The sequence below is a fragment of the Haemorhous mexicanus genome, chromosome Z, assembly GCF_027477595.1.
Source record: "Haemorhous mexicanus isolate bHaeMex1 chromosome Z, bHaeMex1.pri, whole genome shotgun sequence".
NCBI classification, from domain to species: Eukaryota; Metazoa; Chordata; class Aves; order Passeriformes; family Fringillidae; genus Haemorhous; species Haemorhous mexicanus.
In genome coordinates this window covers 42,093,964-42,121,170 of record NC_082381.1, presented here as the reverse complement: position 1 = coordinate 42,121,170, position 27,207 = coordinate 42,093,964, and the positions used below count along the sequence as shown (strand labels likewise).

Genomic DNA, 27,207 nt, shown 5'->3' with positions numbered 1-27,207 from the left:
AATCTGAATTTATTTGTTTGGGTTTTATTTTTTAAAAATTATATCCAGTACTTTATCATTTACAAGACTCAATAACCTCAATAACTAAGCTGTCAACAAACTGGCTAAAATCAGCATTATACCATTACTAATCTTCTTTTACCAGTTTGTGAATAGGTCTCCACCAAGAATTTCAACATTTAATCATTGAAGTCTTGCTAACAAATCTTGTAACAACCATATATCTGAGTCATGTAGGAAGAGTTCCAGATCCTCCACATTTTCTTGAGCTTTATGCATTAATATGGAGGTAGCTTATATTAATTTAACATTTTGCTTGTAGTAGTCTTACCATTCAATTATGATTATATTCTTCCTTCACAGTTCTCAAGCTCCATCAATGAAATGAAATATTTTCTGCCCAGAAATGTCATTCCAGATTTGTATACAAAAGTAATCAGAGTATCAACTGGCAATTATGAGGTGAATGTATTAAGTAAATTTATTAGGTTTGCACAGTCTGGTTTTTGGTAGCAGAGGGGCTACAGAGATGTCTTCTATGAGAAACTGCTGGAAGCTTCTTCCATGTGCCTGGAAAATCCCTGGTGACTCCAAAGATGGACATGCTGCTAGTCTAATTAGAAATGATGATAACACTTCTGTGATAATATATTTAAGAAGAATTCAAAACCAAAAGGGATTGCAGAGTTGTAATTTTGACTAGAGAAGATCAGAGAGGGAACATGTGAGAAGAACAACTCTGCAGACACCAAGGTCAGTGGTAAAGGAGGGGCAGGAGCTGCTCCAGGCACTGGAGATGAGATTCCTCTGCAGCCTGTGGTGCAGCCCATGGTGATGCAGCTGTGCCCCTGCAGCCCATGGGGATCCATGGGGGATGCAGAGATCCACCCACAGCCCACGGAGGGGCCCATGCTGGAACAAGTGAATGTCTGGAGGAGGCTGTGATCCTGTGGGAGACCTGTGGAGAGAGGGGCCCTGCCCCCAGGCTGGAGCAGCCTGTCCTTGAAGGACTGCACCCTGTGGAAGAGTGACCCACGCTGCAGCAGTTTGAGGGGGACTGGTGCCCATGAGATGGACTCACATTACAGCAGTTCACAGGGAGTTGTTGCTCCTGAGATGGAACCACGTTGGAGAAGTTGATGGAAAACTGTCTCCTATGGGAGAGTCCCCGTTGTGCAGCAGGGGAACAACTCCTCTTCCTGAGCAGTGGGAGAAGCCTTGGGTGATGAACTGACCAAAATCAAAATATCTAATTCAATTTCCTTTTATGGAACAGTTTACTTTAAAAAAAGTTTTCCTTAAAAATTGTTTTTCTCCTCATGCACAAAGTGAAATTACACACATTTATGAATAATAGTAATGTCTTACATTTTACAATCTTTTATCAGGAAATACTAATTAATCAACCAAACAGCAACTACTCATTCTGTTTTGCATTATTATGGTGTTGGCATGCAGCTGACAGCTAATTGGAGAGATGGACAGAATATTTAAATATCAAATACATTTCTTCAGCCTAGTTGCTGAAGAACTTTTTCAGAAAAGTTGCTCTGCAATTATGAAATGATTGCCAGATAAATTTGCGGAAAATTTGTCAGGCAGCAAGTAGTGTATTTGGAGTCAGTATGATCAAATACCTGCACAATGTTAACACAGAATCATGAAGTCACAGAAGCTCTACAAATTAAAATTTATTCCAGTGCATAATTTCTTGGAAAAATCTTGTTGCACAAATGTATTTGCCACAGTACTGGAAACAGAGTAAGGCATTGTGCATCAAATTATTATCAGGAAATCTGGGTGTTTTCCAGTTTTCTTTGGAATTTACTTTCTTGTTGTTGTTATTGTTGTTTTTCCAGAAAACCCAAAATACATGTGGAAGAATTCACGAGGCAAGCTGGAAAGACAAAATGAGATGAGCGAAACAGAAGACTAAAATAAAGGAAAATGGGAAGAATGGCTTAATGGTGGCAGTGTTTGATGGTCATCATACCATGACGATGCTATGTTGATGGTTGGACTTGATGATATCAAAGGTCTTTTTCAATCCTAATGATGATACGATTTTGTAAGACAGGAATATATGATCTGAGCTTTACAATGAAAGTGAAGGGAAAAAGTACAAAAAGTAATGATATGTGCTAACAGAAGATAAAAAAGTAGTGTGGTAAATTTGTACTCCTACTGCCCAAGGATACATTTTTCCTCCTTTTATCTTGTGGGTTAAATCAATAAGAAATTTTTTTCCAGACTTAGCATTTTATTTTATGTTGTCCAGTCATTACATCCCGCAGAGATGAAAAATATTATCACTGTTCAGAAAGGGTACCAGTTGCTTCTTTGGCCAGAATATAACTAATGAAAAGAAACCTGAAGACTGGTTTTCAGTACATTTTTTTTTTTCTTTAACGATAAAATGACAGTGCTTTAGCCTTCTCCTTTGAAAGAAGATGTTGGAAAGAATTGTTTATTAACTGTCTCTCCCTATTCTACTCAGCCACTTTTTCACATGTTTTCTTTGAGACTTCTGTCCATTTGGATTGGAATAGCATTGAACAGTAATGTAAAAAGTCAATAGGAGGAGGTGAGAAAGATGGGTGTAGAAACAAAGAGGCATAATTGTCCAATATGTCCAGTTGTCTCCAGGAAAATCCCCTAAAATAAATACGTGGAGCAATAGTTTCCTATTGCCATAAGCCTTCTTGCTCTACTTTGTAGAGAAATGTAGAGACAAAAAATTATTGCATAGCTACATTTGTCTGTAAAGATCACAAGACTCTTTCCTCTTTCTGCACAAAATGCAAAGATCCTTTCACATGAAGTGAGCATGTGCTTTGTTTCCATATGTCTTGTCATCTTACTTATGGTCCAGGACATCAGAGCACATGCGATGCAGAGCATGAATTCATAGCAAGAACACTTTGCTTCTTTTTCAATTTCTTACTGGCTTAGAGAGATAGCAGAAGTTTCCCCTAACAAGAAGATCAGCTGAAAAAAGTAATTAGACAATTAGCTCAAAGTAGCTCATCATATTTGCTGTGTATTCTAATTTGTTGGTTTTCTTCCCTTCCGTAGCCAATACCTTTTGTCTTATATAACAAGCTATAATTATTAGGCTAACGTCACTCAAAAGTCTGACTCAGCTATTAATAATACTAAAGATAAAGGAGCACTTACTGCTGGGTTTTAAGTTATTCTGTTCCCACTGAGTCAGGAGCTCTTTGCCAAGAGCTTTTGAAATCTTCCACTTTGCCATTTGAACTTGTGCCTTTTTCACAATAGTAAGCAGCACATTCAGACCCTCAGTATGTACACCCACACACCATGTCCTGCTCATACATCAATTTACATTTACTTTGTTATTCTGCCAACCTTTCTTAATTCTACCAGTCATCCTTCCTTTTTGCAATTCAAATGAGTCATGGAATCCTTCAACCTGTTGTAGCATAAGAAGTTTTCCTACATTCTTGTTGAAAATGGTTTCCTGAGAGCCTCAATACAAGCAGTGACTTTAGGTGCTTTCTAAATAAGATCTTGAAAATTATTTCTGTAAATATGTCTTCATTTAGCAGCTGAAGTACCCTAGCTCCGTAATATATTCCCCAACAATATTTTTTGGGAATTTTAGCTCCTACCTCAATTGATAAAATATGGCATATCCTATTTCAGGTCTGGGACAAATGCTTTTCAACTGTGGTCCCTTAGACTGTAAAGCTCTCTACTTGGTCTGGCTGAGATGGAGTTAATTTTGCCACAGCAGTCCTCACAGTGCCATGTTTTGTATTATTAGCTGGAAAGGTGCTGAAAACAGAGCGCCTTGGCTGCTGCTGAGCAGTGCTGGCATAGCACCAGCCTCTCTTTTCACCATTAGGCTGGGATGAGTAAGATCTTGGGAGGGGACAGAGACAGGACAGCTGACCCAAACTAGCTGAAAGAATATTTCATATCATAATATGTCTGGTCAGCAATACAGTAATACAAGCTAAGGGAAAGGAGGAGAAAGTGCGGGGTGGGGGGAGAAGATTTGTTGTTATGATGTTTATCTTCCAGAGCAATTGCACATACAGAAGCTTTACTTTCCAAGAGGTGGCTGGACATTACCCGCTGATAGGAAGTAGAGAATAAATCTATTGTTTTCCTCTGTTTCCACATGCAGCCATTATTTTTACTTTATTAAACTGCCTTATTCTTGACCCACGTGTTTTTTCCATCTTACTTTCTCTCATCCTCCAGTCCTCCCAAGGAAGGAAGTAACAAATTGCCTTGGTAGGCACCTAGCATCCAGCCAGGGTCAACCCACCACAAATTTAATTTTGCACAAATTCTAATCACAGGCCTCCTGTGAACATACCTAAAGAGGTCTGCAACATGTTTCTGCATTGTTTCCTTCTAGAACTCTGCTTTTTCCTCATGACAGGACTTAACGCACAAATCTTCTTTACAGCTGCTGAGTTGTACACAGGTAACAGCTATTCAGTTTGCTAAAGCTTGTTAAACTCAAATGGTCATTCATTACAGGAACAAGACACATCAATCACCACAGCATAACTCTGCCCCTTTCTATACCTAAAGATTTCAATTGAGTGCTTAGAAAAGCAAATTGATCTTCTTAAATAAATCTACTCGTATTAAACGAGAAAATAGGTAAAAAGACATTTTTAGAAGCATGGTGGTAATTCCACAGGGCTCAGAAACCTGTTAACCTGTTAAACAATTCATCATGGGGGTTTTTAGGCTCCTGTTTCATTCAAGCAGATCAGCTCTAGAGATAACCAGTCTTCTGCTGCTTCCCTTCTGCTTTCCAGAGTTGTTTGGCAATTCTCTGAAGTAATTGAAATTTAAATTTGTCTTATACATTGTCCCAGGGACAGTTAGGGAAGGTTTGGCAAAATTCTCTTACGAAGGGAGGAGTGCGGATGGTTGAGCTGGTTGGGGTGGGGGGGAGAGGAGTGTAATGAGTGCACAGCAGCATCAGGGTGAATCCTAAATTTAAAATTAGTTCAAAACTAGGATTTGGATGACTACTACTTGTCATTGCTTAAGGAAGCTCAGAGTCTGTAACTTAGTCTGGCTCAGTGGAAGAATTATGGGATTGGGAGAGATGAGACATGGGATTTTGTTTCCACATTTTCATTGCTCAAGTATCTTCAATTCCTTCTGTCTCTCCTCCCTGCCCATTTGTATCGCCATAAACAGCAAGCTCTTTGAAGCAGAGATCATCTCAACACATTCTGTGCAGTTACAAATCACTGTCTTAACACTTCTGCTCATCTACAGTGAAGATTTTCCCTTTCAAACGTACACTAGGGGCTACAGCACAGCATACTTTCAGAAGAGAAACATCATGCACATCAATACTCTTGTTAATCATGTTCAATTTGTTTAGCAGCTAAAACAGAAACAGAAAATGTTGATGCCAAAACCCTGACTTTTACCTTATATCTGTCTCTTAAAACTTGCTCAAAGTCAAATAGTGAAAATTAGGTGGATTTTCTTCATAGACAAAATTTTATCTGCTGAAAACTACTGTCACATGAGCATCTGACTGGATATTAAATATACTCAGTGCAGACAGCTCAGTGTGCAAGCTGCAGTGCAGGCTGCAGACTGAGCTCTTCCAGGACATGAGCCTGGGCCTAAGCACGAGGCAAGAGGCCGTGGACTGCCCACCCTTTGCATGTCAGAGGGCACAGGGACCTGTGGCCTGGCCAGGTGATGGGACACTGAGACACAGCAGGAGCCGAGGGCTCTGGATGAAAAAGGAGACTTTGGCGTGCTTAGACTATGAAGGTACAAAAGCCCAGGGGTTCCTTTGGTCAGGGCCCCTCCTCAGAGGCTCCAGTTCAGGCTGTTACCTTGTTATTTAGTTATCACACCAAGATTAAACTATTTTAAAGATTTTGACATGTGAGACTCTGTTATAGGAAACTTGGGGTTGAGCCGGTGAGGAGTCCTGGTCTGACTGTGAGTGGGGGTATGTAGCTGCAAAAGAGTCCCAGCTCAGGTGGTGCAAATGTGACTGCCAGAGTGGTTCCTGGGTGGTTTGACAGGGAAGCTTCCTTAGCATAGAGATTTCTTGTTACAGTCAAAGAGTTTTTTCCTTGAGCCCTGAAACTGAATGAGACTCATGCCTGGGCAGTGACGTCTCAGGATGCACCTCGGTGATTGATTGAGAATCAGAGAATTCTCCTGAAAAGCAATCTTGGTAAATTCTTTCCCTTGTCTTCACAGATGTGCAGGCCATGCCAGAACTACTTGGTGTGATACCACAGCTCTCCTGCTCAGGATTGCAAAACTCACACTATAAGAGGGACAGCATGAAAGTTACTCCTGATGTCTCTCTTGACACCTGGGGTACTTTGATCTCACTACAAGGCATGCAGCTCTCTCCATTAACTGATCACCTATTCAGAGACATGAGCACCAGCTGAGATCTTCAGTATTTTGACACACTGACCTATTTTTTTTTTATCAACCCTTTAGCCTATCATTCATAAGTAGTTTTACCACCTCATTTGGGTGTTGTTAGGATATGAGTTTTTAAAATATTGTATATTTCTATACAATAAGATGAATGCCATATACAATAGATACCAGGAGACACCAACTCATTATTCAAAGCATTACCCCTTTACTCAGCTAGAAAGCATATGTTCTCTGATCAGGGGATTTATGTTATTCCTCTTATGACACTAGATCAACATAGATCAACTAAAATACTAGGTATAAAATTTTAAATACCTTTTTAGCTTCCCTCCAAATATTTTACAATAGTTAGTGAATTAAATTGTATTTTAAGTTGACACTTTCTCATCTCAAGCTTCCTTTGAAGATGGCAATATAAAGTAGACATTTAAAAAGCCTCTTTTTTCATTTTACATTCATAGAACTAATATTTAATTGCTATTTATCCTTAATGATGAGCTAGAAGGTGGCTTACACCATGGTTTAGCTAGCATTGCTACACAGGCTACATTAGCAAAGAAGCCACCCACACAATAAGAAGGAGCTATTCTGCTGGTAGATGTAAATCATGCTGCTGAAGGACATAATCTGTACCTACAATGGACACACATGTATGAGTCTTGTGGGTTTTATTTGGCACAGAACCACTACATGTTGGCTAGAAGCACTGGCAAGCCTCAGAACAAAGCATTAAATGCTCAGAACCTATTCACCCCCACAAAGGACCTGCTGGACCAGGGATCTAACCACAGGGAAATGGTACTGCAAGCCCACTAAATGGAAGCAGGCAGAGGCATCAAAAAGGTGAAGATCTGGTCCCATCCAGAGCACAGCTGTGTGGGATGGGCATGCAATAACAGAAGGATTCATTAGGTCAGCAGTGAGTACTCACATGCCCACAGCCAGGAAGAAGCAGGGAAGCAGCCTCTGAGTCACTGTGCCTCCTGGGCCAGGACCTAAATTTTAGTCATCAAGACCATTCAGAAGTGATGCCTGAGCAGAGCCAAGGAAGGCACCTGAAGTCAAGATGCAGTCAAAGAGGGTTATGGGAAAGCAAAATCTAGCTGGGATTTGAATAACCATACCTCAGCATTAACCAATGAAATTCTTAGGCCACTCTTTTTCACTCTTCTCCTTTTAATACCCATGTGGTGAGAGCTAAGCTGATATGTATGTTAAAAAAAACACTGAAAGTAGAAGCATGTGGTAGAGGAGCAAGTTCCAGCTAAGCCACATGGGAAGGCAGCTTTTACTGTAGCTACCTACATTAGTTTTATAAGCACTTCTATGCACAGGTGACATGGATGCACTCACACATTTCATGAACAAAAACTAATTAACTGGCATGTGGACAAAATTAGAGAGAATCACTCACATCTTAACACTAACAGACCAATGCAGCTATTAATTTAAAAAATGCTCGTATTCTGTAACCATTTCCTACACGATCTGAAGTTCCCTTTTCTCTGTAGCATCACTGAAGATAATGGGGATTTTGAGTCCTTATAATCAGGAAGAAAAGTATGTCCATATAATTGCAGCTTGGATTTTATTTTTTGAACTAGCTTATGTCAGTAATGTCAAAAGTCAAGTTTCTGAACTCCACTATCTTATCTTGTGGATTTGACATACCTGGGCTCACACTGCGTGTTTCTTTGCATGGACGCTTTCAGAATTATTACATAAGTAAATTATCTGTAAGATGAAAAATTCTCTTTTGTAAATGCCAGAGTTGCTCTGTCTGTGGACTGTGAAATCTTCATTGAATTAGGGTTATTTAGAGCACAAGAAGCACATCTCTCTCTTTGAAGATGAAGAGGTCATCTTCTTCATGGTTCCTCCTTGTGAAAAAAATCATGCTAGAGAAGGAATTTTCTGGTGTTTGTTTTGCTAAAATGGTCCCTTCAAGACACTTCCACTTGTTTCAAATTAGGGAAAACCCACCTGCTCATTTTACAAATGAATGGATGGATGTAAAGTGTTACAGTCCCATAGCAGAGTCAGTGTAAAGACATGTTTTCAGCTCCTGCTAAAGGTCTATTGAACTTCCTCAGTTAGCCTTTTGCTGGCATGCTTTTGAGGGTTCACAAACCCCTCTGCTCCACATGACATCTGTAGAAACAATAGCAAGCAGTTTAGGGAGTGGGTCACAATAAAGAGTTGGAATCTTAAGTTTTCAAATATTCCTGAACCTGACTCAGATGCTTACATACACTAGTCCTTAAGCTTATTTATGCTTTAAAAGTTATTTTTCCTAACACCAAACACAGAAATTATTTTTTCTTTGAAGTCAGTTGAAATCATAAATCAGTATTTTGGGGACAGGGGCCAGAAAATTGTTTCCAGTATACAGGAGCAAAGATGAAAGCAACATGGAATGTGAAAGAGAAAGCCAGTTTCATAGTAAGAGCAAACGGCAAATGTGGGCTTCCCTTTTGGGTCAAATTTTGTCTGACACAGAATACTCTTCTTTTAAGGTGTGCAATATTCCATCACTATTTAAAACTTTCTGTGAACTTTTAGGACAGAAACAACAAAGTCTACAAGCAGTACAGCATAATGGGAACTCTTGACAGAGAGATCTACAAGAATGAATGGAGAAGGTAAACTGGACTTGACTGAGGCTTTATTTTCCCTTCTTCCATGCAAATACTGTTTCTTTGAAGTAACATTAGCAAAAGCAATTCAAAGCTCAGCTATGTGTACACAGCACTGTTATTTCTTTACAGAAACTTGTTGTAATAAAAAAAGTTAGACCTTTTACCTTGATACAGAGCTTTTAATCTTCAAAGCATTCTCACGGATACATTCTAGCTAATCTGAACACCCCTTAACACAGCTGAGGTTGATAACTATCACAATTCTGACTTCAGGAGGGACAGGGTTTAAATTACTTATATGGATGAAAGTATTTGATGTCTGAAGAGGGATTAAAACTCAAGGGTCACTACATCCTAATTGCCCACAACAGACATTTTTTCAGCTTTGATTTGTATGGTGAAGAACTATTTTCTTATTAACAAACTGCTTTCTATATTTACCTAAGTAATGTACTATTTTTTTGTAATTAAGGTGTTTCTTACACTAACAGTCATGTTTCTGTTCATGTGATCAAGGTTTCCAAGCTCTGTCAGCCCTATGACCAAAACTGTTAGAATAGTTGTGGGGGACTTATATTGTCAGGTCTTCCCAGACTTTTAAGGACTTTCAGAGTTTTCAGGTATTGACTACATGTAGACTTCCACAAAAATTTTCTTGAGACATAGAAAAATTACTTTACATATAAGTTTGAAAGGCATTAATCTGATATATTAACTACCTATTTTCATCTAAAGGTTCTTTAGTATTTTTTGTATGGTGTAATGTGTAAATTATTTTTACACATTGTTTTAACTTCAGCTAAAGAAACACTGTCCATGAGATAAAGCCAACAGAAATACTGCAAAACCAAAGCAGAGAGATTCCAAGTAATTGTGCATTTATTTTATTTTTGAAAAAATGAAACATCATTTAACTGTTCCTTTTTATTCAGATAAATGGATTTACAGTTCATCATTTAGAATATGAAGTACAAAATGCAATCTCAGGGAAAATACAAAGCTATCACTTTATTTTTAGGTGCTCTTTTCTGTAATGCCATAAATGGAATTGTAAACTGAAATTGCAACCTCTCTTGTAATCCTGTAACAAGCTTTTTATAAGCAATTCAGCAGAGGAGAATTGTAGGATTAAACAGAAAGAATTGCCAAGAATTATTCATTAAAAGATTCTGTACACTAAAAGCAGAATATATGCCTTCAACAGAACAAGAAAGACATGGTAAATTTCAGTGATATTGTGGCATTATGGCTACACACTGAAGCCATAAAAGAAGTTAGCTACAAATTCACCTGAAAAACTGCAACTTCAATTTAAGAAGTTAAGATGTAGCATCACTCATGTCCTTCTTTCTCTCTTTACGACACAATTTTCCAAAGTAAATTTGTTACCAGTATGCTGGTATACATTTTGACCTGCAGTAAGAAAGTTTCAGCCTTTGTAACAAACATCCCAGCAGTGTACGAAGATCGCTAGCACACACCGGAGACTGTGTTTAAAAAAAAAAAAAAAAAAAGTTTTTTATACAAAAAAAGTGCTTAAAAGTGTTTAAAGCTGCACAGAGGGCGCATTCCAGCCGAAGCGTGAGTTCAGCACTAGCTCCCTCTGCCTTAAGTTATTGGGAGTATCCATTTCTTTCAGTATACAAGGAACTACCCCAAGATCTTAGCAGTTAAAAGGTAGGACATATGTCCAGTGACGAACATGAGCCTGCGTTTGTTTACTAGCAGATGTGTGACAGTTTTTTAACAGGCAGGTTAAGTGGCGTGTGAGAATAGCATGCCTGGGGGGCCAAGGCGTCTCCGGTCAACAAAGTTGCTTCAAAGAAAATCTTAAACACTTTTACAAGCCCGTACTTCCAATTAACAAGACGGTGGCTATTTTTGAAAGGTATACATTTAATAAAAATATATATATAAAAATTTGTAATACCTATAGAAATAAAATGCATAAATACATAAAAATTACTGATGCGTCTCAAAATGTAGGATTATGGTATGGTAAAACAAATGTTCCTCCTAAATGTATGGACTGGTAGCAACAAGAAAAATACCACAGACAGGAAAATCTTAATTATTAATACAAAATAAGAGTGTTTCCTTTTTTCTATCACTTGAAGCTCTTTTTAGCTTGGAGAGCTAAACATGTGTAAATTTTCTGTCTGTTCTTCAAAAATAACTATTTTTCTTTTTTGCAAAATATGCTCCAGTTTGTTCTCAGACATCTTTTTGGATATTGAAAAGACAACCCTTAATTCGGAGTACATTAAAACTCTAAATTGATTCGATTTTTTTATTTAAAACAAACCTCTTTTACTTAATTAAAAATATTCTAAATTAGTTATTTTCATGTAGGTTAGAGCTAGAATTTAGGCGTCATTTTGCCGTTCTGGCACTCCACGGCTAATTAGCACTTTTTCGCTTCGTGATACTGGATTTTTTTACTTCAGGGATTTTGTGGCTCTGTTTAGCTCCACCTCTCTTAGCAAATTCAATAATTTTAATTGGGGGGGGGCGAAGTCAAACAAACCGCCGTGTTTCCAGGAACATGGAAAGTTGGTCCGACTGAAATACAGACCCTCTGCTAACTACGTTTTCAGAGAGACCGAGCTTGGCAATCTGAGCACACAGTTGCACCTTAAAGTCGACAAACTATTTCCACCACACCCCCCGCAGCACCACTCCGGCTCCACGCAGCGGAGGCTCCCAGAGTCGCCTTGGAGCGTGCAGGTGGGAAGGATTGAGGAGCAAAGAAGACGGGCTGGCGGCGTCGCCTTGGAGCGTGCAGGTGGGAAGGATTGAGGAGCAAAGAAGACGGGCTGGCGGCGTTAGGCACGGCGGGGCTCCCGCTCCCCTCACGGCCCGGCACTCCCGAGCCCGCCGCGCCCCCCGCGAGCCGCCGCGCGGGCGGGTGCTGCCCCCTGGCGGCGGGAGCGCCCTTCCGCGGCGGGCTGAGCGCGGCGCCCGCGGCACCGCCCCGCCCTCCCTCCAGCATGGCTGCCGCCGCCGCTGCCGCCTCCGTGCCTGTGAAGGTAAGCGTGCTTCCGCCCAGCGACGCCTCAAGCGGGAGGGAGTGGCGTCCATCGTGGCCGGCAAACCCTCCCCGCCGCCGTCTCGGGGCGGCTGCGGGAGCCAGATGGCGGGGGCCGTGCCGCTGCCCTCCCGGCGCTGCTGAGCGCGTGCCGACAGGCGCTGCCTTCTTTGCTTGCTTGCTTGCTTGCTTCCTCCTTCCCTCCCTCCTGCCCGCTGCGTCTTTCCCAGCTTCCTGCCGCCTTCCCACCCTCCGGCTGCGCCGCCTGTAGGGAGCGGGCCCGGGAGCGCGGCGGTGCCGCTGTGGCGGGCGGCGCCCGCCCGCCCGAGAGCCCCCTCGCCGGGGCCCGTGCAGGGGCGCCCGCGGCCGGCCCGGAAGAGAGGAATTTTTTTTTTTTTTTTTTTTTTTTTTTTTTTTTTTTTTTTTTTTTTTTAATTCGGAGAATTCTCCTTTTCCGGTTATCTGACCCGTGTGCGGTGTGTTGTATTTGTCACTGGGAGGGATCGTGGCGGTCTGTAGCTCTGGGCTCTGTTTTTAAACGTGCACGGAACTCTAAGCTTTGGCAGAAGTAAGAGTGTAAAACTCTTAAGACTCATTTCTTGTGTGTTTGAAGAGCTGCTTAGAGCGGTGATGGCACCAGGGGCAAGCAGGCCACTACTCAGGCTGAAATATGAGTTTTCACAAACTGTGCAATATTTTTCTGCCATGAAGTGAAAAATTCCAGTCCTTTAACCTGTCTTCAGTGTACAGATTTATTCTCTTAAGTGTAACTTATATGCAGCTCGATGTTTGTCTCCTTTTAAGCAAAACTATTTGTAATACCATCCTCATCCCTTTCTCAGTATCCCCAAAAGAGAAGAGAGGAATACAGAAGGATTTTTGTGTGATTGTCGAAAAGACCCATAGGTGATCATGATATGTCCTAGTGTTTAAGACCCACAGATGAACAAGTGTAGGCTGTTACTACACAGATACCTCTATGCCTTTCACTTAAACCTTGGAGAAGTTCACCAAGCACCATATGAAGAAAGGCATGCACTTCAGTGTGATTGTTACTTGGACTTTGATGAGAAATGGGTTTGATTTTTCTAGTTACTGTTGTGATAACTTTTTGTTAGGTTTCACTTCTGTTGCTCTTCATCCCACTGTTTGAGATTCACTGTACTGTAATGCCATTTTACTTGAGATTTAATTCCAGATAACCTTCAATACAGGCTCTGTTAAGTTTTACGAGTTACATCCTTTCTGTTCCTTTGTAGGATGTAAAGTCTCAAATGGAGAATACAGTCTTACATCTTTTCATTCTTGAAGTCATTCCTAGGTGTGAGGTCAGTTCTCTGGCTTTTGAGAAAAGGTGAAACTGTTCTTCCTTGGTCACATCCTCTCTGCTTTCCCATGTGTTCAGCTCCTGGGCTTTTAGCTGGGAATAGAAGTTAGTGCCCCTGACCGGGATGTTGTGGTTTAGACATGACGCTCTCCAGTTTAGTGTTCCCACTGAAGCCACTCCAAACCACACATCTCCCCATCCCCGGCTGCAGAATGAGAGGAGAGTTGGAGGCACAAAAGGTGCAGATCATGGGTTGAGATAAGAGCAATTTACTGGAAACAACGAGATAAGAAAAACACTAACAACAAGTGTATAATTGAGAGAGGTGAGCAGCTAATATGCAACTGCTCACCACTGTGCACTGTGCACAGCCCAAAAATACCCAATTGTCATGCTACCCTGACCCCGAGCCCCTTCCCCGGTTTTTGGAAAATGATAAGAAGTCATGTAGAATAACCTCCAGGTCCTAGACATGGCCCTCCCAGACTACTGCAAAGATTAATCCTGTCCTGACTGGAGCCAGGATGTAAGGTATCTCTCCCACTGAGCCTAAAGTATTTATATTCGTTTTGATAATTCACTCGGAGGTTTGGAAAACAGAATTTAGTATAGAATCAGATTTTTCTGTCTAGTTCCTAGATACAAATAGTATTTCTGGAGATCGTATAACCTGGAGTGAAATTAACAGGGCAGGAGATCTTTCTCCTTGTAATGCCTTTATTAAAAGTGATCAGCTTAGGATAGGGGGGTGGACAGGTCCGCGGTTCCCTGCAGCCCCTCCCAGCAGTGACTCGGAGGAGGAGGAAAGTGCAGCTCTGTCCCCTAGGGGCAGAGCCGGGAGTCTCGTCCTCGCGAGGGCAGTGGGGGAATACCCCAGGTTCACTTGGGCTTGCCGGTCCAGGAGTCCTGGACCCGACTGACTTTCAGCCGGGGCTGGGGGCGACCAAGGTTTTCAGCGTCTCTGCCGGCTTCGGACCTCGCCCCTGCTGTCCAAACATCACCCTGACCTCTCAATTCTGCTTTGGCTCATCTCTTTTAGGATATTTTCCAGGATTTGGTGGCGGTCCCCTCCCGTTGCAGCCTGGGTTTTGAGATAAATTTGCATGTCTCCTCCCTTCCCACCTCTGGGGGGGTTGTCATCCTCTTGGCAGCAGGCAAGGGTGGTACTGAAAAAAAGAATTCTCAACAATAGAGGATTAACAACGATACTCAACAGGTGATTACAACATTAACCAACAAAAGAACTTTTGGCCAGAGATCAGTTCCCAGCTGAACTTTAAACTCTGCAACCCTTTTCTTAAAAAAAAGGGGTAACTCTTTTTACTCATAACATGGAGGAAAAATAATTGTCAGGTAAAATTAATTTTAGGATTAGAGCTGCCAGCTCCAAATTGACCTTACATGGTTGGAGAAGTAGCTAGTTCAGAAATCTCTGCTGCCTAAATTTCCTTCCACTGAAGTAGCTCTCCAGTGAATTATAAGTGAGCCCAGCATTTCTCTAGCCAGGGTTGCCTCAGGTGGCCTGAGGGCTGTCCAGACTGGCACTGTGGTAGGTTTGCAGTGGGTAAGAAAGCAGAACAAACTCAACATAGTCTAGGTCTTCTGTGCTTTGGGTTCTGCACCCTGGGAGCTGTGAATATTTTGCAAGCTCTTTCTGACAGCGTGGCTATTGGTGTAAAATCCTGTGCAGTAACTGAACAGTGCAGCCAAAGTATGTATTGATGCTGCTGCAGCCCCTGGGTTATGGAGCCTGAGAGCAAATTTGAGAGCAACCACACCAGGTGTATGCTGCCACAGGCCAGGCGTGTTGCTTTCTGTACAGGAACAGTCTGTTACTGTGATGGATCTGTGTGTTTATAATAACCTTAAAACACTGCGGTTCCAAAGTGCCAAAGTAACTTTTATGTCCTGCATCTGTAGCTGCTGTCTCCAGCATTGTGCTTTTTTCCTCAGTCCCAACAACTTTCACTTTGCTAAATGTAAAAGTTCAGTTCCCTTTTGTATCCTAAGTCATAGGCCACTAGTGTTATATCCAGCTAAAACCAGTAAAGTGACTGAAGGAACCTTTTTTGTTTTTCCCTAGATTGAAAAAATAAAAAAGGCACCATTTTGGTCCTGCCCTCTGGCAATGTAGCAATCATCAGTTTTTACTGAATATATGCACGAACAATGTTAAAGATTGTCTTCTCTTGATTTTGAGTTTTGTGGTTGTTCCTTTCACAATTCTTAAGGCAATTTGTTATTCATCATAAAGTGTACGTAGTTTTCAGGATTTTCATGAGCAATCCAAGTCAGAACCTTTGTGATAGCTAAGCAGCACGAGTAACACGGGAACAGACACATCAATATTACTGCAAACAGTGGTCTAGCTTGTCCCTAAAGCTCGTGTGTGTATTCCGGGTCGGAGTATGTGGGTTAGCACTACTGTTTTCCTTTGCATTTCTTCTCGTGCTCCACAGGGGGGTAGCAGAAGGAAGTAGGAGGCCGGGTGAAACCATCTAATGTATCAGTGTTTGCATCGGTGGCTGTGGAAAGCTTTGTTAAAGAGGTGTTTATTTGTAACCAAGTCCACAGAGCCTCTCATTGTTGAAAAGAAGTGCTTAATGAGCCATCTAATAGAGTGGCTGAACAGATGGGGTCTCTATGAATGTGAAAGTAAGAAAAAGCTGGAGTGAGAGGCAGCTCTCTGAGTGTTGTGGAACGAGGGTGTTGTATGTCGGAGTCTGGAGGTTTTACTCGTGAAGTTTTCAGCCTTTATGGTGATAAATAAGTCACAAAGGTTCAGATTTTGGAGCAAATCAGTCATGATATGTATTCAGCTTGAAAGTGATACGAACTTTGCAACAAGAAAGAGGCACTCATTTTCTCTATGTGTGATAAATGGTGACATAATTTTTAAGTACCATTACTAAGCTTTCAGTTGTGAAAAGCTTGACAATAACAATTCCATCCAAAGAGTTACAAGTGTTCTGAACTCCAGAAAAATCTTCACTTGATTGAAAATCTAATTATCCCTAGAGAGACAAAAAACAAGTTACTTTTCAATGATGAACTAGAAACAAGAAAAATCAGATGCATTTTTCTCAGCTGAAATATGCAATCACAGGCAAATCAAAACACAGCATAGATTTTACTTGGGAAAACTCTTAGATTTTTTGTGCTCGAGTCAGCACAAAAAACTATATTTTTTTTTCCCCACAAATTTTTCTTTCTGTTGGAGGTACAATACCAAATAGAAATGCCTGTGTCCTGGTTATGGCTGTAGTAAAGTTAATTTCCCCTCAGTAGCTGCTCCAATGTTGTGTTTTGGGTTCAGAATGAGATTGGTGTTGATAACACACTGATGTTTTGGGTTTTGCTGAGTCATGTTAATCTTAAATCAAGGACTTCTTTTTTCCCTGTATCATGCTGTGCCAGGGAGGGAGTGGAGGGGTGGGTATGCAAACAAAACTGGGAGGGAGCATAACTGGGACAGGTGACCTAAACTGATTGAAGGGATATTCCATGCCATGGAACGTCATGCCCACTATATAAACTGAGGGAGTTACCCATAGTGTGGCCATTCTGGATTTGGGAGTGGGGTCTAACATTAGTCAATGAGTGCAGAGCAATTGTATTGTGCATTGCTAGTTTTTCCTTTTTTATTATTATTACTATCATTTACCCTTATTATAATGTTTTACTTTATTTTCAGTTATTAAGCTTTTCTCATATTAGCCTACAAGTTTTACTTTGATTCCACTCCCTGTTCCACCAGAGTGGAAGGGGGAAAGTGGAAGGAAAAGTGGAAGGAAAAGAAGGGGGGTTTGAGCAAGTGGCTGTGTGGGGCTTAACTTCCAGCTGGGCTTAAAACCGTGACAGCCTGATATTCAGTATGGTGGTTATATGTAAGACTTTTTGTCTGTATAAACAAAAACTCTTTGTTTTAATGGGCTTTCTACATGCATTTCTCACTCATTACAGGCATTCCCAAATAGTCTTAACTTATATATTGGAAATAAATGTTTAATGGCGCATCTTTGTGCATTTTTTTCATGGCTTTTTTAAATTTAGTATCTTAAAGAGGAGAACCGTGGGGTAAGAAATTGGCAAGCTAAATACAGTTGTTTAAAATCAGGTATTTGAAATTTGTGTTCTGGGAAAGTGTGGTGGGCATTATGCTTTGTTAATCTGTTATCTGTCCTCATCTTGAGAAGAAGATACATTTTGTAGCTTCTTGGTTAGTTTTTCAAGCACGCTGTTAAATGTGAATTGCAAGACTAATATGTACTTTCTGTGTAAGATTGGAATTATCGGTGGAACTGGCCTGGATGATCCGGATATCTTAGAGGGAAGAACAGAAAAATATGTTGACACTCCTTATGGCAAGGTCTGTATAACCTTTTCATTTATTAATGAAAGTTTTTGCCAATTCTCAAGATGTTTGTATGCTGTAAGAATTTTCAGACTGGTAAATGAATGTATAAAGGAGGTGCACAACTGTTTTTAGTTGCTATGTATTGTGGGATTCTTAGTTTGTAAACACAAAGTATTAGTGCAAAGATGATGTGCAAAGAAGACTATACCTCTTCTCATTTGTAGATTGAATGAATCTAGAAACTCACTGCTGAATTTGCAATCGAGGGATAAACCCTCTCTTTCGATTTTGTACTGGTACATGACCTGTATTATCCATCAGATTGGTCCAGGAACCTTTCTGAATTGCAGAAAACTCTCCTTTGAGATATATGAGGCACTATTTTCCCAGTAACTAATGATTTATGTTTTACATGCCAATGTAAGCTCATGCTTATAGCCACATAATTTGAAAATTATTTAAAAATTAAGCTCTGAAACTGTGTGAGACTGGTACACCTGAACAATTCTCCTTTACTTTGCTTTGGCCCTTTTCCTCAGCAGAAGGGAGTGGTGGCTGGGGCTGTTACTCTATACACAGCATTGGGTATGTTTTGAAGGACAATTCCTGGCACAAAGCGTTTATAGCACAAACAGGCAAGACAGAGGATGAGGGAGTTTTATAGGCAGGAAGTCAAGGGAGGTTCTGGTTGTCACGTGAAGCTCATAGAAGAATTGGATCATAGGTAATCATGTCATAGGACATGGGGAGTCTGCATGCTTTATAATTGCCATTGGAATTATATATTATGCAGTCTACCAGTGTATGCTGGTATACATACAAAAAAATCTGGTATCTGGTAGCAAGTGCTATTTTGTGACTGGAAGCTTGGCAGAAAACTCAGTGGTATGGTGTGTGATTGCAAACCAAATCCATGCCTCCATTCAAAAATAGTTTAAAATGGAGTGTAAAGACCAAGAGGAGTTTATACCACACCATTAGGAAATGGAAGTATATTAAAGGAAGTGAAAACATAATGAGAATAATGCATTTGACTTTTCTGTCCTCTTTCATAATTAGTTAACAGATTGTAGTAGAATGAGGGGAACTTACCTCCTCTGTTTTCTTTACTCTGGTTTCCAAAAGTAGCCAGCTTTGGTCTGAAGGAGAATCTGCTGGCTAAGCCAAACCAATTGCCATTGCATTCCCTGTTTCTTGAGAATCATGGATGTTCATCACAGCGTGAATGTGTTTGGAGACTGCTTACAAAGCAGAGGTAATACTGTGCTTGTAGCAGATATTAACTGAAGCTTTCCTATCTAGGACAGATGCAACGCTTCTGCCTCACAGGGTTCTGTTCAGACCAGAGTTAAGGGCACAATGGCAGCACAGCATTAGAAAGGTCTGTTCTGTCACAGCATTGAGGATTTGGGGAATGCAAATTCTGCAGTGCACTAAGTGGCCTACGGTAGGGTTCTGTATTCCTGAGAAGAGTAGGAATATTTGCAGGATGGCTCCTGCACAAAGGAGTGAAATAATCTTCATCAGCCATGCAGCTTTGGTCAGTGCAGAAGGCTTTTTTACTATATATATTTTTTTTTAACTAGTAAGTAGCTTATCTAGTGGTTTGGTTTTTTTATTGTGTTCTTCACAGAATGCAACATAAATAGCAGAAAATTGATGTTGGTGTCTATTGTGGATTGTGATGGACTTGATCAATGGACTGCCTGTGTCAGAGCCTGCATGTTACACATTTAGCATTGACTGAACTTAAAAAATAAGAGCTCATGAATATTTTTTCTTTGATTGAGGGGGATGAGAATAGAGCTGAGACACCATGGTATGAATCCAAGCCTGAATTTAAGATAATGTCCTGAGTTGAACTGGGACTGTTAAGTTGACCTAAATGGAGTCAGGACACAATCAAAGAAAGACAGCACAGCCAAACTGGAAGCTTTTATCCTTTTACCTGTAATGGCCTGTCTTCCTTCTTTTTCTCTGTACATCTGAACTTCTGATAATCAGGCCATTGACCTGATGGTTGTTTCATGTAGATTTCTTCCTGTATAAATTCACATTAACTTCAGTGACTGAACGCAATTTCCAGTTCAGCAGCTGATGGATCAGCCTTAGTGTAAGATGTGCAGAACTTAGTCCACAAGTTGCAGTTGCACAAAGTGCAATGGATTTTGATTGAAGCAGAAAAAAGCCTCCATTTCAATTAGTATTTTTAATTATAAGAAGGTGGATCAATATTCACTTACTTTTCTGCTGAGACTATTTAGTATTCAGGAAGGAAATGTTGCACAACCTGCCACTCATTTTAGAGCTACATAGTTGAGAGGAACAGCTATTGCTGAATGCAAGAGGGCAGTTTTATTTTTATTTAAATATGCCTGGGAAAGTTTAGAGGTTTATGGTTTGTTACTATTTTTTCCTAAAGTTATATTTTGTTCTTGATTGTTTCTGTAAAACCAAATTGCGACTTTTCTGCCATAAAGATACTTTTTTATAGAGCTGTGAAATCAGTGGAGAGATAATCTGCCTGAAATTTTAAGAAGTAAACAGCTTAATTTAAATTACCTTTGGAACACTATGGTCTTTGATTTCCTGCGAGAAACAGAGATGAAACATCAACCTATTTAGTTCAAGCAAAACTAGGAAGAATGAGAATGAACAAATGAATGTCAAAAGGAAATTGCAAGGCATAGTTATTAGAATGTATGTCCATTTCCTTCTGTCATATAAAAATGAAAAGCGTACAATTCCACTTCACTTAAATCTTTAATTCTTAAGTTTCTAGACAAGAAAACTTGTGTCAAAAGATTTTTGACTCAAAAGCTTTCTGGGGTAAATGTTCCTTGGCACCTTGGACATTTGACAGCAGCAAAATAGATTTTTCTTTAATGAAAAATGCTTTTTTCTTTTCCTTTAAAAGATGACTAATAGCTAACTTTTTCTTCATACAGAGTCCTTGAATTATCTTCTGCTTTGGCCTTCTTGAATCCTAAGAATCATTTAACTACAAAATTTAGCACTAGGGAATGTGGGGAATATGGAAAATTTTTAATGAAACTATTATGACAATTTTTTGCTGTTCTCTGTGTTGACATTGGTTCTCTATGATCTAGCAAGTTACATTAGTAATAGTGAAAATGCGGAACAATAATTTAAAAAAAAATAAGTATACTTAAAGCTCTTAATATCCAAGCTGTCTTTTCTCCTTGGCTTCCACCATTATCAGTACATCAAAAATTTGATATTCTATGGAAAATATCCCAAAACCTTTTGAGATTCTATTTTCAGATATGGAAAATATTAGTCTCCTACAGGATATTAGTTGCTGTTCCAAGCAATTTTATCTTCATCATTGAATTTTGAAGCTCCTAAAAAGCTTTGTTCAGAATATATTTTCAGTTAGATTCTCTTCCTTTCTGAAAGATGGATCTTGATTCTGAATCACCTTCCCTGGTAGGCAAGAGATCTTCCCACTCTAGAAAATTATTCTAGAGGCTCTGTGGTTTTTTTCTGGTTATAAATATGTCTGGCAAACAAAGCAGGGGGTAGTTTCACCTTTCAGTTGAGTGGTTTTTGTTTGCATCAGGAAAACCTGACCATGTAACATAACACTTAAGCTCCTCTTCTACCTCCCCAGAACAATGTACATTGTTTGGTTCCTAAACTAGCTCACAGGTTGAATGGAGGCTTGCAGAACCTCTGAAGTACTTTTTCATCATGAGTCTTCCGTATTCATTCTGTTTTCTGTTCCAACTAGCCTCTGAGGTGAGACCAAAGGAAAAATTAATTCTGTAGACAACACATGAACGGTAGTTTATGCATATTAACATTATAGACAAAGGGGATTTATTCTCATTGTTTGTTATTGTAATAGTTTGGGGTTAATTGCCCAGGGTTCTAGTATTTCTTTTCTGTTTTGCAACAATGAGTAATATATATCATGCTTGTATTTTGTGAAAGGAGGGAAGTAGTTAAAGACTTTTATTAATTTTTGTGTTTGAGAACTTTTTAGTGGACCTTTTATTAAATCACCCTTTAAAAATACAGTATTAGAGCTTTGATTTCAAATTGTACCCTTGAAAGTTTTTATTATTTTATCATCACTCTTGGCTATGACTAAGATAGTAGTAGAGAGGTACAGCACTTGGAAAAAAGTAGTGGGAGAAAGAAAGCAGAATGGAAGTATACATTAGCTATGTTACGTGGTTAACACGTCGTCTGAAATGTCTGTTTCTGTAACTTTATGCACATATCAATAGTTGGTCCAGCTATTCAATCTCTTTACAAGCAAACTGGATGAAGGGATAGAATGAACACTGAGCCAGTTTGCAGATGATACAAAACTGGGGGGAGTGGCTGACACACCGGAAGGCTTTGCTGCCACTCAGAGAGACCTTAGTGTGGAGAGGAACCTGGAGTGGTGGATGACAAATTCACCCTTGCAGTCAGGAGGGCCAGTGCTGTCCTGGCGTTCAGCAGCTAGAGTGTGGCCAGCAGGTTAAGGGCTGTGATTCTCCCTCTACCTGGCCCTGGTGAGGCTACATCTGCAGTGCTGTGTTGAGTTCTGGGCTCCTCAGTGTAAGAAATACAAGGAGCTGCTGGAAAGGGTCTGGCAGAGCCATAGAGGTGATTCAGGGTCTGGACCGTCTCTCTTACAGGGAGAGACTGTGGAAGCTGGGCCTTCTTAGTCCAGAAAAGAGAAGACTGAGATGGGGGTCTTGTCAGTACATATAAATATTTTAAAGGTGGGTGCCCAGCAGATGATACCAGACACTTCAGTGGTGCACAGTGACAGGATAAGCAGTAATGGCCATAAACTAAAACACAATATGAGTAAGAATTTCTTTACATTGAGGGTGGCAGAGCACAGGAACAGGCTGGCCAATGAGGTCCTGGAGCCTCCCTTGCTGAAGACACTCAAAACACCTGGATGTATCCCTGTGTAATCTGCTCTAGGCAAGCCTGCCTTGACCAGAAGGCTGGACTAGCAGACCTCCACAGGTCTTTTCCAACCCAAACAATTCTGTGATTGTGTGGTCTTTATTTAATGTCTTTTAATGAAGCATGATGCAGTCATCTGCAATTCTTTTCTTAAACTGTCCAGTCATCATTTAGCAGTGCTGTCTTTGTTCCAAGTTTTTCTTTTTCTCTTCCATTTTTCTAGAAATCATGTGCCAGAAAGATACTCAGTATATCACACGGAAAATGCGCAGAATGCATTTTGTGGAAATCCATGCAGATGTGTTGGCCAGACTGTTACACAGCCATCCTGAAGCCTTTTGCAGTGCTAGGAAATGAGCAGATAGGGAAGGAAACCCTGGCTACAGCAACTAAATTTTGAAGCCTGTGAATTTCAAAGCTGTCATGTTCTTTCTGCATTGTCAATGTATGCCAGAATTCAGTGGAGTTCTGTAATGGGAATGAATATCAAACTACCCCAAGTCTTTTGAAAATGGGTATAGTAAATTTAAATCTACCTCGTGGAATAAACTTTAATCTGTTACTTATAAAGCAAAGAGCCCAGCTAAAATCAAAACGTTGACCTTTTTATTAGGAAGCAAGAACTTTTGCTGGAAATCCTCTTTAGTTTTTAAGAGTATTTTTGTCGTCTTTCGGGGATTTAAGTCCCCAATTTTAATAAGTGCTTATTACTTAACACAGCAAATGTGTATAAAAGAAACAAAATCCCAAGTGCTAATTTTTGTGAACCTTCCTTATTATGGAATGTTCAATGGCAAGTTGCTGTGGTCACTAGACAGCAAGACTTCTGCCCTTTGTGAAATTTCACTCTTAATGCCATATTTTTTTGAGAAGACTGTATATAAGGTAAAGATTAAACACTTAAATATCAATAGTTTAATATTAAATGGATACCTGAAAAAAAAAAAAAAAAGAAGTCAGAATAACTAGTGTTCTAAACATAAATTTTCTGGAATGTTCTGTTTTTTTAAAAAGAAGTAGTAAGTGTCTGCCAGAATTTCAGCCTTGGTGATTGAGTAAGTTATGGTGCTTTAGAGAGCTTTCAAATGAATAATTACCAAAAAGAGCAGTGCAATAGGAAGTAAAAGGTGATGGTTTTTTAGAGATGGGTGTCTTTAATATGGGGCTCCCATATCACTTTACTGTCAACCTCTGCAAATTAAATTTTCAAGTGTATAATAAAATCAACAGCTGTAAAATAAATACTAATTGAAATCTTGCATCTAGCAATAGAATTTTATTTTATTTATTATTCTTTTCTATGAAGTAGCTGGCAGTAGAACATTTATAAATACAAATGTGTGATTCACGACACTTGCAAACTTGTGATCAGTAAATAAACCATAGTTTTGTTAGTAGCTGTTTTAACAAAAAGGAAAGCTACGGCATAGTGTATTTCAGATCCCTGAAGGCCAGGAGCAGAACACAGCCCACAGAGCAGTTAATTTGTTGTAATGATGATTGATGCCTTGGAGGCTGCCTCTCATGGGCACAATGACCTGTCTCTGTGGCAAGGTACACGTTCCAGCTGGACAGCTAAAATCAAAATGCTCTATTGTTCTGGCTGGTTGGTAGTCAGGAAGATTGTATTTTCTTGTTGTGTAGCTGTAAGAGAAATCCCTGGGCTGAGCAAATACAACACTGCTTCTGCCACTTATGTACCAGAATTTCTCTGTTGTATCACATTTCATTTCCCAAAAGCAGGACTCCCAGCAGCAGGGGAGAGAGTTTTTCAGGAAGCTGGGGTTGAGTGAGGGATGGGTTGGAGGAATCTTACTGCAAGCCCAAGTTAGAAAGGGGACAGAGAAGAGAATGGCGAGTGTTAATGGAAAAGCACAGATTAAATGGTTTTTATGTTGGAAGAGGGCTTTCGTAGAGAATGGCACCTATTTAGCAAAAAGAAACTGAAGTTTACAGGAAAGAGTGAGTCACGTAACCAATTTGATGGTAACATGTGCATGCTACTATTTTTGTGTTTGAAATACTCTTGTGATATATTAGAAAGTATTACAGTTTCAAACCCCTAAGTAAAGAGTTGCAATGCTAATTTTTGTGTGAACACAGAAAATTTGTAGCAATCCTTCCTGTTTCAAGTTTGATCTTCCTGTTCCAGACTGTTTTACTAACCAGCCAAATCAAAATACAGGGCTGAGCTCAAGAAAATGTGAGAGTATAATGGTAACCAGTATTTTCTTCTGTAACTATTGGGGTTATTTTTAGGTAGTAGTAAAGGTTTGTAATGTGATTGTCAGACAGTAACTTGTTCTTATGTGCTTGTTTTGCAGCCATCAGATGCTCTGATTTTGGGAAAGATCAAAAATGTGGACTGTGTGCTCTTGGCAAGGTAAATGAGCATTTTAAGGGGGTTTGCATTAAACATCTTAAAGTCTCCTAAGAATTTTTTCTCTTTTCATTAGGTGAACTGAACTTCTGCTGTGGCATGATCTTACTCTGTATTGTTGCTAGCAAAGTGCAGCACAAGTTTGGGTTTTTTCATAAGCAAGTTTGATGCTGCAAGGACTGAGAGTATTAAAAATGCTGTCTAGGTTATGTAAAAAAATCTAGTGGGATGTATTGCCCTAGTAAGAATGGCAGCCTGCAGGGCCACCTGCTCTGATGATGGATGAGTGATGCTGACAACCTTACTAATTAATTAATCTGCTCACTATGTTTGCAAATTTCCTTTGTGAAATAGAGAAAATATTTGCTTCCAGATGAACTATGTCTCTGGTACCACTTTAAACTCTCAAAATCATTCCCTTAGATTATTGAATCCTCTTGCTGTTACAATTATTGCTTAGGGGCCTGCATCCCCTGCAGTTCTCCCTCCCTATATAATTTTTACTCAGATATTTTTACTATACTTGAAGATACTCTGGAAGCAGGATCTGCAGGTGAATGTGTGGAAATTTCCCACTGGTGTAACTAACCATGGATGTCTAGGACCAACATACTACTGGATTAAATGTAAGAATACTAACATAGTTTGTGGCACCTGAGCAGAATGGACAGAGCAAGTGCTGATGACAGCATCTCTCAGAAGGCCAAGTCAAGGTAATTAGTCAAGCACAGAATCCATACAGGGAATCCAGGCAGGAACCTTAGGAGGTAAGAGACGAGGCTGTAGTGTGTGTCTAAAGTCCATCCTGCTCTGGAGACAAACTACAGATAGGTCTGAAGGCTTTGGGGGAGACTCACTTGGTGACTGGCACACTGTGACATAGCTCAGGCCAGGGGTGAAGACTGGGGCCTGAACTTGGAGGCAGGAGCACCCAAGCTCACAGGGATCAGGAGTTTCTGTGGAGGCCCAGGGTGTGACTGGCCAGGGCACTTAGGACCCAGTAGTGCACTCAGGGCCCTGATTCTTTTCATTCCACTGTTTTTCCATTAAAGCTGCTGACTGCTAACCATCTCTACAACACTTCTGTCTGTGTTTTTTTCTTATCTTTCATGGATTTTGCTCATGTATTTTATTACACCTGGACAACATTTTTCTCATTTTCTCAAATGAACTAAGTCAAGTTCTCATTGCTGTACTGTTTCAAGTTAGACCTTGGATGACAGATGTCTGAACAACTTGGCTGTGGTTTACCTTCTCACTGGGATTTATGACCATTCATATTGCAACCTCCTGAGTTTACTTTTAGGCCTAAGGTACCTGCAAATTTTCCTTTGTGTTTTGGCTTCTGAATCAGATTGGAAAAGAAAAGGCATGTATATTCCATACAAAGATTATGACAACTACTGCAATAAAGCAGTAGATCTGTGTGCCTAATAGCTTGTCAGAAATGCTAATGACAGCATGGGAATCCTCACTGACAGTGCTTGATCATGTTGTGTGTAGTTCCTGAATGATCAAATTCTTAGGGCTTTTTGGCCTCTGAAAAAAATCAGTTGAGAAATTAAGTCCCTTCTTTTCTCTTACATGATTGAAAATTATTTTCTAATGTGTTTAATCATGTGTATGATGTGCTTCTGTACCAAAGACAGAGATAGCACAAAAGCTTGTGCTTATAAGACCAAATATTTCCTGTCTTGGTGAAAAAGAATACTGCAGCAGTGTGAAGTCATACTTTTAATTTATGAAAGCTGTCAGATCACTTAAAGATCAAAGAGAAAAATGCGATGATTCTACTGTTTTCTTTGGAAAGATGACAGATTAGAACACGATGTTCTGTGATGTGCCGCTCTTCGTGTAGGAGAATACAAGCAATGCTTCTGGGCAGAAAATTCGTGGAGGTGTAAATAAATCTTCTCCGTAGTGTTTGGAAAAGGGGTTTCAGAATCTATGGAACTGACTTAGAAGATTCAGAGAAAAATGCTCATTTTAATCTTAAGGCTGTTGAAATATATTTGAATTGTATCTTTAAGATTCTTTTCATTACAATCTTGAACTTAAAATTTTGCATTTAAAAAGAAAATTACATCACTGCTTCCTAAATTGAATTCCAGG

The 27,207-nt window shown here is 40.0% G+C and overlaps 1 protein-coding gene and 1 long non-coding RNA gene across 2 annotated transcripts in view; both read left to right on the top strand.

Annotated features, from left to right (window-relative positions):
- The window catches only part of LOC132341753 (uncharacterized), a 32,230-nt gene extending 30,267 nt beyond the window's left edge, over nucleotides 1-1,963 (top strand). The window contains exon 3 of the long non-coding RNA XR_009490298.1: nucleotides 1,860-1,963. This is a non-coding gene — a long non-coding RNA (uncharacterized LOC132341753). The remainder of the gene's footprint in view (nucleotides 1-1,859) is intronic.
- A 10,056-nt stretch (nucleotides 1,964-12,019) lies between these two features.
- The window catches only part of MTAP (methylthioadenosine phosphorylase), a 32,833-nt gene continuing 17,645 nt past the window's right edge, over nucleotides 12,020-27,207 (top strand). The window contains exons 1-3 of the mRNA XM_059873734.1: nucleotides 12,020-12,094; nucleotides 17,703-17,789; nucleotides 25,040-25,098. Coding sequence (XP_059729717.1) covers nucleotides 12,056-12,094; nucleotides 17,703-17,789; nucleotides 25,040-25,098 — 185 coding nt within the window. The 5' untranslated portion in view covers nucleotides 12,020-12,055. The remainder of the gene's footprint in view (nucleotides 12,095-17,702; nucleotides 17,790-25,039; nucleotides 25,099-27,207) is intronic.